At 35.3% G+C, this 13,836-nt stretch overlaps 1 protein-coding gene across 3 annotated transcripts in view; it reads right to left on the bottom strand.

Moving 5' to 3' along the window:
- EPS15 (epidermal growth factor receptor pathway substrate 15) overlaps positions 1-13,836 on the bottom strand; it is a 140,127-nt gene that overhangs the window by 12,206 nt on the left and 114,085 nt on the right. For all 3 annotated transcript variants that reach the window (XM_028106749.2, XM_028106748.2, XM_028106750.1), the window contains one exon: positions 9,500-9,569. In XM_028106749.2, the coding sequence (XP_027962550.1) occupies positions 9,500-9,569 (70 nt within the window). The remainder of the gene's footprint in view (positions 1-9,499; positions 9,570-13,836) is intronic.

Below are 13,836 nucleotides of genomic sequence, written 5' to 3'. Positions count from 1 at the left end.
ACTTTCTTGTGGACAGAAAAGGGGTGGGAGAAGAGAGAAACATATACACACTATACACAAATACACACTGCTCATGCACACACATTTTTCCAGGCAAAAAAGAAGTGGCCTTGAAGAGACAGTCATGACCTGTATTTGTGGAAATAGAGAAAATTAGAGAAGAAACATGAAAGAAGGCAGAGGCTAAGAATAATAAAACATATGAACATCTGTATGCTTAGCCTGAGTCATCGCCTGTAAAAATAAAGACCTACGTGGCATTTTACTACCTCTAGAGTCAAAGATGCTCTGGGGAGACCACAAGTTCCCCTCTAAATCCTCAGGATGTTATAAAGCTTTAATTAAGAGTTGGAAAGACTTTGCATTTCCTCAGTTAGGAGTTAATAAAATATTCCATGCAAAAAATCTTCTGGCACCAGAACTAATCCCATCTATAATGAAGTGGAAAAAGAACTTTTACAAAACAAAATAAAGTATATGTAGAAACTGAGTAACCTGCATTTGCTTTCTTTAGTATTCTTTTAGTCTGCAACATGTCTACTCACAAGGAGTAAATGCTAAAAAGACCCCACTGTGAGTCAAAATATTAAAAATACCTGATGTCCTTCTATCTTTATCATAATCACTAAATTCTAGAAGTAGGGGTGATTTATCATTTAATTTTTAAGAACAAAAATTTACCCTTAGGTTTTTAGTTTATTTTGAAAGCTTCTATTTTTCCTGTTCTGTGGGATTAATCTTTTTTTCTGGCTAAACACTTTATTTGTTGGTAAAAAGAAGAGGGATATAGGAGTGTAAGTAAAGAGGACAAAAGTTCTGTTTGTGACCTTAGGTGTGTAATGCCACCTCTCTGAGTCTCACTGGTTTCCAGATGTTGGGATTTTATTTTATTTTTTTGAAGATTTTATTTATTTATTTGAGAGAGAGCACGAGAGGGAAGAGGGTCAGAGGGAGAAGCAGGCTTCCCACTGAGCAGGGAGCCCGATGTGGGACTCGATCCCGGGACTCCGAGATCACGACCTGAGCTGAAGGCAGCCGCCCAACCAACTGAGCCACCCAGGCGCCCAGGATTTTATTTTTAGTAAACTAAATAAATATATTAAAACCAACACACATAGAGAAAACAACAACATAAAGAGATTTGCTTAACTTAAAAAAAAAAGTCCATCTTTCATTTCACAAACAAAAGGATTTAAAAACTAAAAAGAAGAGAAAACAATCTTAGACTGGAAAGAATCCTTTCCAGGAAAAGAGAGTTGGCAACAATTCTCATTCTCATTTTCTCTCTCTCATCCCTATTTGACTTGGAACTATCAGAGTATATTCCAAGTAACATTAGTCAGGATTTAGAAACCATTAAACTAAAAAATAGTAGTAATAATAGTAATAGCAGCTACCATTTACTGTGATAGGTACCACAATAAATACTTTAACATACATTATCTCATTTAATCTACCAAACAAACCCATGAAGTATAATTATTAACTTCATTTTATCGTTTAGGAAATGGAGACTAAGAAAACCTAAGGAATTAGCATTTTATCTAATAAAATGCTAATGAGTAACTTCAGGCTGTTGGCTTCAAACATCCATGTCCTAATGATGGCAACCCCCCCTTTAGACTGTTTATGCTTCCATTCAATTCAAAATCTTACGATAATGTAGTAGATTTGAGACAAATCATTTATTCATTTCTTCAGCATTCAACTGATGGACTCTGCTATGTCCCAGAAGCTCTGGGGTGGGAAAGTAGGGATACAATTTAGGATGACTCTCAAATCTCTGCTTGGGCAACTGAGTAGATGGTAATACTATTAACAGGGATGGAATGTCAAGAAGATGTTTAGTAATGTTTTTTATTTCATCAGGTGGACAACTTTACTTTCAGACATATACCTGTGACACATTAAAAGACCATTAAATATATATACATATAATACAAATATAATATAGATATATATTAAACATTATATTAATATAAATAATATATAACTAAAAAATTATATACACACATATGTGTGGAACACAGGGCTAGCGACTTAGATTTGTGGTTAGTAACATGATCAAATGTTAAGAAAGACAATTCTGGCAGTCATGTAGATGACAGATTGGCAGGTAAAGAGAATGAAGGCAATTTAATATTACAGTCCAGATAAAACAAAATGAGAGTCCAAACAAACTGAGTATAAAAAGGAACAATCAGGGTCTATTTGGGGGTAAAACAACAGAACTTGGCAATTTATTGGAGGTGAGGTATGGCAGAAAAGTCTCAGATGATTGGCTAATAGTATCATTAATACAGAAAGTAGAAATACTAATACTTTAAAGGAGAGACTAACTGCAAAAGATGATTATTTCAATTTTAAGCACCGTTGAGCTTGGGACCTAAGGGGAAATATCCAGCAGATAACCTGAAGGTACTGAAGGTTCAGGAGAGAGTTCAACACTGGAAGACTAAATCAAGAAGTCATTAGGAAACAGGTTGTAGTTGAAGGCACAGAACTGGACATCACCACCATAAAAAGTGTGTACTGTGAGAAGAGCAGAAGCACTAGGCTAATACATAACTAAAAAGATAGCCTCCACTCTTCAGTTTTTTTCTCCAGGACACTGAGGTTATTCTCTTGATCCTGTTTTGTTTGAATAAAAGGAGATCTCTGTCCCAGATACCTTCTGCGAGCAAGCTGTCCTGAGGGAACAGAGACCAGGGCAACAGGAAAAATCTTTTAGTTCATATTAGATCAGAAGTTCTCAAGGTGTGGTCCATGGACCCTGGAGGTCCCCCACACCTCTTTACGGAGGTCTGTAAGATCAAAACTATTTTGAATATTAAGATGTTATTTATATTTCTTAATGTGTTAATATTGCAACAATGTAGATAAAACTGCTAGTGTCTTACAGCAAATCAAGGCAGTAGCACCATCACAAACTTGGCAGGGGGTAAAAAAAAGCCAGTTGTGTTTAAAAATGTCTGTCCTTGGGGAGCCTGGGTGGCTCAGTCATTAAGCGTCTGCCTTCGGCTCAGGTCATGATCCCAGAGTCCTGGGACTGAGCCCCACATCGGGCTCCCTGCTCAGTGGGAAGCCTGCTTCTCCCTCTCCCACTCTGCCTGCTTGTGTTCCCTTTCTCACGGTCTCTCTCTCTCTGTCAAATAAATAAATAAAATCTTAAAAAAAAGTCTGTTCTTGATGAACTGATAAAAATTATTAGTTTTAATAAATCATGATCCTTAGGTACAAATCTTTTTTTCTTTAAGATTTATTTATTTTAGAGAGAAAGAGGACACAAATGGGAGGAGCAGAAAGAGAGGAAGAGAGAATCGCAAGTAGATTGCGCTGAGCACAGAGCCCAGTTTGGGGCTTGATTTCATGACCCTAAGGATCACAATCTGAGCCGAAACCAACAGTTGGATGCTTAACCTACTGAGCCACCCAGGTGCCTCTAGGTACACATCTTTTTAAAATTCTGAGTAACAAAATGGGAAATACACACAAAGCACTTCTGCTGAGTAGGAAAGTATGATAGTTATCTGGAAGAAAAGCACTTGCATGATGGTGTGCGAAACAAGTTGAACTAGCTGCTTTTTTCACGGAATGCCCTTTTTACTTGAAAGGAGTAACAGATAAACAATGGTTATTCAGATTTGGGTATCTGGCAACATTTCCTCCAAAACAAACAGTGAGGCTGTCACTTTAAAGAAAACAACTGATAGTTTTGTTGCTAGTGATAAAAATTCAAGCTTTCAAGTAAAAATCAGAATCTTGGAAAGCTGTACCTGTCCCATAATCTTAACATCATACCAATATTTAAAGACTCTGATAAGATGGAAGGTGATATTAATAAATATAATTTAAAAAATATTTATAATGAAATGTGTCAGCAGTGAACCAATTATTTCCAAAAGGATCAGTGCAAATTACAAAATCACATATAGGTAAAAAATTCATTCAAAGTGCAAGAAAAACCAATGGATTTTAATGTAAGAGAGCATGAAAAGGTCACTGATATGGTTTCACGTACCACATGGCAACTAACTTTAAAGAAACTAAAATATGTTGAAATTTGATATAGTATCAAAGAAGAATATCCACAATTACCTAAAAAGGTTACTGAAATACCCCTTTACTACGTATCTGTGTGAGAGCAGATCTTTTTCATTTCCCATACTTCAAGCAAAACAATACAGTGCAGGAGATTGAATGCAGAAGTAGATATGAGAATCCAGCTATCTTCTTTTTTATAAGGCGCACATTTAAAGAGCTTTGCAAAAATGTATGAATAATGCTACTCTTGGTCACAATTTTTTTTTTTGGTTTGGAGTTATTTTTCTTAAAGAAATGTTATTTATGTTTATATGTAATGGGTTTATTATCATTGCCTTTAATTGAATTAAAAAATTTTTAGTTTCTCAGTTTCAATTTCTAATATAGTAAATACTGATAGATAACCCATATAAACAAAAGCTCTTTGAGGATCTTCATTAATTTTTAAAAGTGTAAAGGGGTCCTCAGACCAAAAAGCTACTATACTTGATGATTTCCATAGTTACTGCTTGTGATTGTTTCAAATTACCCACTCCTAATTATTTTTGTTGTTGTTGAAATAAGAGCATAGTAAGGTTGAATTATCTCCGCCAATCCCCAAGAGCCTTTCATGAATCTTCTACAAGTTTCTTACTAAAATGCTTTAATTTTTTAACATTTTTCATCTGATTATATTCCCTATACTCCCAGTACCCTTTATGAAATTTTGGGTTCCCAAGGATTTCTTTTTTTTTCTTTTTTCTCACTTACATAGTAGATAAGTAAAGAGGCAGGATAACACAGAGGAAAATCAATGGGCATGGATTGAGAAGCAAACTGATAAGTGCCTCTGGGGCTTAGCTTTTCCTTTCATATATTAGGAAATAAGGCTTGATAACAGTTTCAAATCTTATATGAAATTCCAATATATGAAACAAATAAATGGGATTTTAAAAATTAACTCTAAAATCATTTTAAGATTTATTTATTTATTTGAGAGAGAGAGAGCGCGCTGGGGAGAAGGGCAAAGGGAGAGGGAGAGAGAGAATCCTCAAGCAGACTCCCTGCTGAACATGGAGCCCAACACAGGGCTTGATCCCAGGACCCTGAGATCATGACCTGAGCTGAAACCAAGAGCCAGCTGCCCAACAGACTGAGCCACCTAGGCACCTTAACTCTAAAATCATCTTAAGTTCAAATTTATATTATTTACTTATCACAATGACAGTGAAAACAAAGTAATTTTGATTAACACAAATGTTTAAAGTCAGGAGTTGAACTTATTTCGGATAGTTTTGATTGCTCTATTTGAAAAACAATTCACCCAAAGAAGTAGTTATATACATTTTTAAACAAGAGTCTTGCAATCTGAGTAGTTTAAAGTAATTTTTATCCAGAGGTTTGCACAAAAACCACTTAACCTGACACTACTTTAAAGCACCAATGCACTACAATATGTTAATATGGTTTGTAACATTTATGAATGCATACATTTAATTAAATTGCAGTTTTAAAAAATTTAAAGACACTTAAAAAATATGAAAATAATTTGCCAACTCTCTGAAGACCTCTCTGGAAGCTAGTTTTGTGAAAAATAATATGAAAACTCTGGCCCATAGCATGTGTAAGAGTCTTTCCAGCTCTAACAAAGGCAGCAATACTGACAGAAAAACAATCTGTGGCATCACCTTACTACCATTTTTATATTTTCAGTATTGGATGAGAAGATAAGGCAGAGGCTCCATAATGAAGTGACTATAGAATGAGCTCTGAAATAAGACATGGACTGGACACTGAGCATGGCAACAACTACTACAGCCTCGGGCAAATTGCTTGACCTAAGTCTCATTTTTCTCATCCTTAAAATGAGAACGAACGGTACCTGTCTCTATAACCATTGTAAAGATTAAATGAGGAAAATGCAAAAACGAAGTTTGGATGATCTTATGGGTATGGTTTAAAAAAAAAAAAGAAAAAGAAAGTTCAGACCTCTGGTATTTCTGAATCTGTGGAAGGTCTGTGTAACTCTGCCCCAGACACACTAATATGTAGCCCATCCAATTCAAAAGAGTTTTGGGGGCGCACCTGGGTGGTTCAGTTGGTTGAGTGACCAACTCTTGGTTTCAGCTCAGGTCATGATCTCAGGGTTGTGAGACTGAGTCCCACATGGGGCTCTGCTCAGCGGGGAGTCCACTTGAAGATTCCCTCCCTCTGCCCCTCCCCCTTGTGCATGTGCATGCACCCCTTCTCTCACTCAAATAAATAAATCTTTTTTAAAAAAGTTTTTGGTTCTAAGATTCTCATTCAAATCAAGACGCAAGCTAAATGGCAGACTAGGAAGATACAGGTGCTCATTTGTATGTAAGGATGGTTCAATATATGAAAATCAATCAATAAAATACACCCCATTAACAGAATAAAGGAAAAAAAAAACCCACATTATCCTCTTAATTGATGCAGAAAAAGCGTCTGACAAAATTCAACATCCTTTCATGATAAAAACACTTGGCAAACTAGAAAAAGAAGAAACTACTTCAACATAATAAAAGCCACATATGAAAAGCCAACAGTGAACATCTTATTCAATGGTGAGAGATTGAAATTTTTTCTCTAAAATCAGTAACAAGACAACGACGCCCACTTTCACTACTTCAATTCATCACAGAAGTCCTACTCAGGGTAACTAGGCAAGGAAAAAAAAAGGCATTCAAATTGGAAAGAAAGTAAAATTATCTCTGTTGCATACAACATGACCTCACATGTAGAAAACCGTAAAATTCCACAAAACCTGTTTAGAATAAACAGCAAAGTAGCAGGATACAAAATCAATGCACAAAAATCAGTAGCATGTCTATATATTAACAATGAACAATCTGAAAAGGAAATTAAGATGATAACAATTTCATTTACAATAGCATGAAAAAGAATAAAATACTCAAGAATTAACCAAGGAAGCATGTATGCTGACAACTATAAAACATTCTGAAAGAAATTAAAGAAGATACAATTAAATGGAAAGACAGCCCACTTCATGGATTGGAAAATGTTAAGATGTTAATACTAACCAAAGCAATCTACAGATTCAAAGCAATCTGTATCAAAATCCCAATGACATTTTTTTGCAGAAATAGAAAATTCATACTAAAATTCATATGGAATCTCAAGGGAACCCGAAAAAGAATAACAAAGTTACAGGTATCAAAGATAGACATTTACACCAGTGGAACAGAAGAGTGAGTCCAGAAATAAACACTTGCATATATAGTCAAATGATTTTCTACAAGGATACCAAGACCATTCAATGGGGAAAGGTCAAGTCCTTTCAACAAATGGTACTGAGAAAACTGAAAATCCACTCTAAAGAATGAAGTAAGACTCTTACAAGAAATACAAAAATTAACTCAAAATGCATCAAAGACCTAAATGTAAGAGCTAAAGCTATAAAACTCTTAGAAGAAGACATGGGGAAAACCCTCATGATATTGGATTTAGCTATACTTTTTTGGCATGACACTAAAAGCATAGGCAAAAAAAAAGTAGATAAACTGGATTTGTGATGGTTGCACAACAAAAGCTACCTTCTGCTTTGAAACCATTCATAACTTACCCTAAATGGAGGTGATCTCCCTTTCCTTTAAATTTTTGCAGCTTTAATGAACTTCACGGCAATTACCATTTCAGTCAAGAGTTAATTACAGTTGACCCTTGAACAATATGGGTGTGAAGTGTGTGGATTCACTTATATGCAGATTTTTCTCAATAAATGCAGCACAGTACTGTCAATGTATTTTCCTTATGATTTTCTCAATAACGTTTTCTCTAGCTTACTTTATTATAAGAATATATGTAACGTACAAAATATGTGTTAATTGCCTGGTTACGTTATTGGTAAGGCTGCCAGTCAACAGTAGGATATTAGTAAAGGTTTTGGGGAGTCAAAGGTTATATGGAGATATGCAACTGCATGTGGGGGGAGGGTCAGCATCCTGAACCCCCATATCATTCAAGGGTCACCTGTATAAATATATTAACTTTTCATTTTCTTAGGTTATCCTTTCTAATCATACAATATCCCTAGCTATATATTAATTCATCAGCTCAATAATGGGAGTCTAAAAAAAGCACATGTATTTTAAAAATATATTAATTTAACCACTGTTACTACAATAAGACTTTTAAAAATCTTATTTGCTGTTATTCTAAGTTTTGGGTTAAATCAATACCCAGCACTACATTAAATCTTGTTTTCTACATATCTGCTTTTTATATTCAATTCCTTTTTGTTACTCAGTTTGGAAGTTAAATTTCAACCTGAAAACAACGCACACTGCTAAATCTCATCTTGTTTTAATTTGTACAATACCAGAAATCTAAATTGTGAAGGCATTTCTACTAATCTTTCTCTATGCTCATGATCCTCAACTTCAGCACATCAGCAAATTTGTCACATCAGCAAATTTGTGTACTGAATAACTCACCTTATTTTCATCTGGAAAAATAAGGAATCCTGTATCAGCATGATACTTGAGGTATTTACAGGTTTGAGTCCACTTCCCTCTAATTCCCTGCTCTCCTACACAATAGTTGGTCTGTTTTATTTTTAAATGAGTAATGAGAAAGTTGCAGAAGCTTTTAGTCTCTGTCAGACTTTGTTTTGAATCCTGGCTTCACCTGGTTCAAATCTAGTAAACTATATAATCTTGATCAAGTTACTTAAAGTACTGGTCCTCAGTTTCCTGATCTTTAAAATGGAAATATTACTTACAAGGATAAATGGAAAATTAGCCGCCATAAATAAAGCGTGAAGACTGGATGCTAGAGTAACATTTCGATTTTCTCTATATTATTAAATATCTTATCCACTATTTGTAAAACTATTATCATCACCTACTGGAAGCAATTTTTAATTTTAGGCCAAGATCTATAAGAGTCATTGCTGACTTTGAAACTGCCAACGCTGCCTTTTATCAAGGAAAAAAAAATTGTATTGGTTTTACTGGCTAGAGTACATATTCTAGTAAGTTTTTTTTAATCAAGTACAGCTGACACACACTGTGACATTAGTTTCAGGCGTACAACATAGTGATTGGGCAAGTTTATACGTTATGCATAGCTACCATCTGTCCCCATACAACACTATTTTATAATAATAGAATACCACTGACTATATTTCCTGTGCTGTACCTTTCATTTCCATGACTTATTCATTCCATACCTGGAAGCCTGTCTCCCACTCCCATCTAGTAAGAGCTTTAACATGAATAATAAATGAGATAAATAAATGATAAGAAAAGTAGAAAGTGATATGCCAACACTTGCCACCATTATTACTGCTAGATTACAATTGGCTATAACTATGCAATAATTCTACAGCCTTACGTAAGTAAACAGGACAAATATATTTGGAGACCAGAAAAAGAAGCTTAAAGAAAAGTCATATTTACTGTTCAAAGAAACTGATCAATTATTTCCTTACCTGAATCACATGCTGCAACAACAACTGTTCCACCAGGAGCAAAAGGATCATTGTACTTCAATGTTTCTACCTAAACAAATTACACGAAATCATGACTAAGAGAGGCGATATTTCATAGCTGAAACTTCATGGCCACATCAAAGAAAATATTCTTTACAAACTCTTAATTAAGAAATACAAGGCATTAGGAATAAATGTTTCCCCTTACTGATTTGCAATCTTATTAAACTGAAATGACACATATCATTTTCTAATCTTTTATTGGGTAATATAATATCCATTCAAAATGGTATATGAAACATATATGGTTTAACAAGTAACTATCAAATGAATTCCTATGTAATCACCTTCCAAGAAACTGCCAACACCTGACAAGTCTTCATGTGCCCCTTTCCAAACACAATCCCATCCCTCCTCTATAGAGGTAATTATTACCCTGACTTTGGTGGCATTCATCTCTTTTCTTTTCTTCATAATTTTGTTACTAGTACAGATACACGCTGTTTTAACTTTCTACATGGAAGTAATTTTAGATTTCTAGAACAGTTGTAAAGATAATACAGAGAGTTCCCATATATCCTTCACCCAGTTTCCTCTAATGTTAGTACCTCATAACCTCATATAATCATGGTACATCTATTAAAACTAAGGAATTAACACTGGTACAAAACTATAAACTATAGACTTAATTTGGATTTCACTAGATTTCCCATTAAGGTCCTTCTCCTATTCCAGGATGACATGCTGCCTTTAGGATGCATTCTATTCTAACTCTTAAATATCCTAGTACTTAAATATCAGACGCTAGATTTATTTTCTAGTTATCTAAAAATAATTCTAGCATTCTGCCCATCAGAGGAACATGCACATGTACCAGAGGAAGACGGGGGTAGGGGGGTGGGGAGAGGAAGAGCGGAGGAAAAGAAGGAGGAAAGAAGGGAGAGAGGAAGGGAGGGAGCTCTGCTAATAAGATCCTGCTACTTTCAATAATAAGCCATGTAAGAATCTGGACCAAGTGGCAAGGGTGAGTGGCTACAGAGTGAGGACTTTACCAGAAGCCAGAGATTCCTGCTACAGAACTGTTTTCCTAAATTATTTTGGTTTTTAATCATAGTCAAACAAATTATATATCTAGGAAGAAAGTGAACCTTCTCTTTCTGGCATCAGGCCCTTGTTAAGAGGCCAATAAAAGCCTTAGCAGACAGTTAGATGAAAGGGGCATGAAAAGGGTTTGGGAACATTTATCTCCTCTGACTCATGGCTATCAATGTCATCTGTATTACAGGCTCTATTTCTAATCATTAAGAAATTGATTATTACAATTGAATGTCAAATGATATCACAGAGCTCAACTGATACATTTCCAAATAAAACAAATGTACTTGAAAAGAGAAAAGTATTGCTAACCAGGACCTGTAGTACATTCTCTCTTTTATAGCCTGGATGGCTCAGTTGGTTAAGCGTTTGCCTTCAGCTCAGGTCATGATCCCAGGGTCCTGGGATCAAGCCCCCACGTTGGGCTCCCTGCTCAGCGGAGAGTCTGCTTCTCCCTCTGCCCCTACCCTGCCCCCTAGCTTGTGCTCTCTCCCTTCCTGTCTGAAATAAATAAAATCTTTAAAAAAAAAAAAAAAGCAAGGGTGCCTGGGTGGCTCAGTTGGTTAAGCGACTGCCTTCGGCTCAGGTCATGATCCCGGAGTCCCGGGATCGAGTCCCACATCGGGCTCCCTGCTCAGTAAGGGAGCCTGCTTCTCCCTCTGACCCTCCCCCCTCTCATGTACTCTCTCTCTCTCATTCTCTCTCTCTCAAATAAATAAATACATCTTAAAAAAAAAAAAAGCAAGAGAACCCACTTAAACTACTATCAGAAAGAGGTAATTAATACTAATGAAGTTTTTAGAACTGAGGATGATAGCACTTATTTTAACTGATGCCATGATATTATTATAAAACTAGCATAATGGCTTATATTCTTATTTTATCTGTTGAATGAATAAAGAGAAATCAAAGAAAAACATTAAGGTGGTCTGTATAGTCACATAGTTCCTAATATAATAGTCAAAACACCAGTGTGAGAGATAGTCACTGACTTAAGTCACCAACTATTATTGCTTCTTCTCTTGACTTTCAGGGGAAAAACAACCTAATAGGCCTGATTTTTAACAAAAGCTTACAGATTTTTATTTGCCATCACAGAGAGAAATAGAAAAAGCAGGCCTACATAAGTGTCAGGTTTAATTTCTATTCCTTCCTCATACACTGTGCCACCACCCAAAAGACCACTGAGACGGCAAGGGGAACAGGATGGAATGAATACGTAGCCTTTGAAGGATTAAGAGGCCATTAAACTCTATGTTACATTCAGTTTGATAATTAGGCAATTTAGTACATAAAAGTAATTTTCATAACTACAATTCAGGTGGTATTTTATAGAATTAATGTTCCAAAATCCTCCTACAAGGTCGCCAAATTTATCACTGAAATTCTCTCCCTTCAACATCAGTCATCTACCCCCCACGTTGACTGTATGACTCAGTAGCTACACAATGCTACCATACACTAGCTAGGGGAGTAAGAAATGCCAGTTGTTTTGTTTCACTTTGGTTTTTTAAATTATGTCCCTCTGAGAGCAGAGATTGGCCTTGAGGGAATAGGAAAGACTTTTGGGGAGAGAGTCAGATCTAGAAACATAATCAGAGGCCTGTTTGAAAAGAAGGAAGATCACAAAACACAAGGGCTCTGTAGCTGGGAAAAATTAAGTTTAAATCTTGGACTATAGGGGTGAAGACCTTAGATTTTGGTCAGATAGACCAAAGTTTGAATTCAGTTCTACCACTTACTTATTATCACTTAACCTCTTTAAGCTTCATTTACTTTATCTTAAAAATGAGGATGGTAACATGAGCTTCATGGGAATAGTGTGAAGATTAAATGGGTAACACATGAAAAGAGCTTAGCACCATGCCTGGTACATGGAAGAGATGAGATAAACAAACCTATTCTTATATTGCCAATTTGGTTTTTTGTTTTGTTTTTAATGGAGAAATCAAGAGCAGTCAGCAAGGGCAATATTGCTTTCACAAACTGGGGAGGGAAGAGAAAAAGTAAATAGAGCAAATGGTGGAAAATTTTCATCAGGGGAGAAGAACAGGAGAAACCTGTTTTATTTTTAAATTAGGAAGAGCTGCTTTGGTTCTCCTGCTCTTTAATGATAAGAGTAGAGAATAAGAGCCTAGAATAAGGTAAGATGAAAAAAATTCAGGTTGCAGCTAATTTTAGAAGAATTTGGCAAATGGGTCCACACTGCAAACTAAGTGTTGTAGGAAAACACAGTATCCGGGAGTGTGTGGAAACCACAAATATTCAGTTACAGAGGCACTTGCTCACTTTTACATCAATGGAAAATACCAGTTGTTAGCCAAATAGCTCTTCACTGAGTAGAGTAAGAAAGCAATTAAAGAATACAAAATCTATTAACTTTAAAAGAATCAATTCGTCTCTTAAGGGAGTATTCTTAATCTAAGAGAATTAAAAGACAAAATTTTTGCTTCAAATGCCCGTCAAATCAATTGTTCTTTTTTGGGTGAAACACCCTGCTTAACAAAATAAGTCTCCAAATAAAAAATAAAAACAAACAAATTCCAAAACCATTCATAATTACTGAAATTGGGTAATGGATACATGGAGGTTTCTTAAAATATTTCATTATATTACTCTATTTTGGGTATGTTTAAAAAGCCATAATATGTTTTCTTTTTAAAGCCACTTAGCTGTATGACCTTGGTTACTTCCAAGTCCCAGTGTCCTTATTGTTAAAATAGGGCTACCAACACCTACTTTGCAGGTTGTGAAGTACAAAAGAGAGTCTGACATTTAGTAGGAATTTGTATTTCTCCACAAGATTAACATGTGTTATATAATATATATAAAATGTGTCTATAATATAAATGACTTTATCTTTCTAAAACATCAATGCCATTTTAAGGTTGATTTTTATTATTTCAATAATGCATACCACACATTTCTGAAAAGCTTTATTTAAGACTGGTTAATGGATTTCAAATCATTCATTTTAAAGATCCCCAATGGGATAATATTTGATCCTTATTATTAAAGATGGACTTGATTTTTAGATGAAATAAGTTATTCCAGCCAATTATAGGGAGTGATAAAGCTGTGAAATGCCAGTCTGAACCAAAAACTACATGGACTGGATGAGACTGACATTTTTACATAGCTCATCAGAAGTAATCTAAAAGAGGATCCTTTCAACACTGTATATTTCAAGACACTCACTTAAGATGCTTGTTCTCCATTTAACAGTTTTTAACCCTCCCACT

The sequence above is a fragment of the Eumetopias jubatus genome, unplaced genomic scaffold (genome assembly GCF_037043125.1).
Source record: "Eumetopias jubatus isolate StellerSeaLion01/CBP00866 unplaced genomic scaffold, mEumJub1_p1.0 scaffold_4, whole genome shotgun sequence".
In the NCBI taxonomy this organism is placed as follows: domain Eukaryota; kingdom Metazoa; phylum Chordata; class Mammalia; order Carnivora; family Otariidae; genus Eumetopias; species Eumetopias jubatus.
Note: the sequence above shows the minus strand (reverse complement) of the source record. Positions and strands in the feature narration are given on the sequence as shown.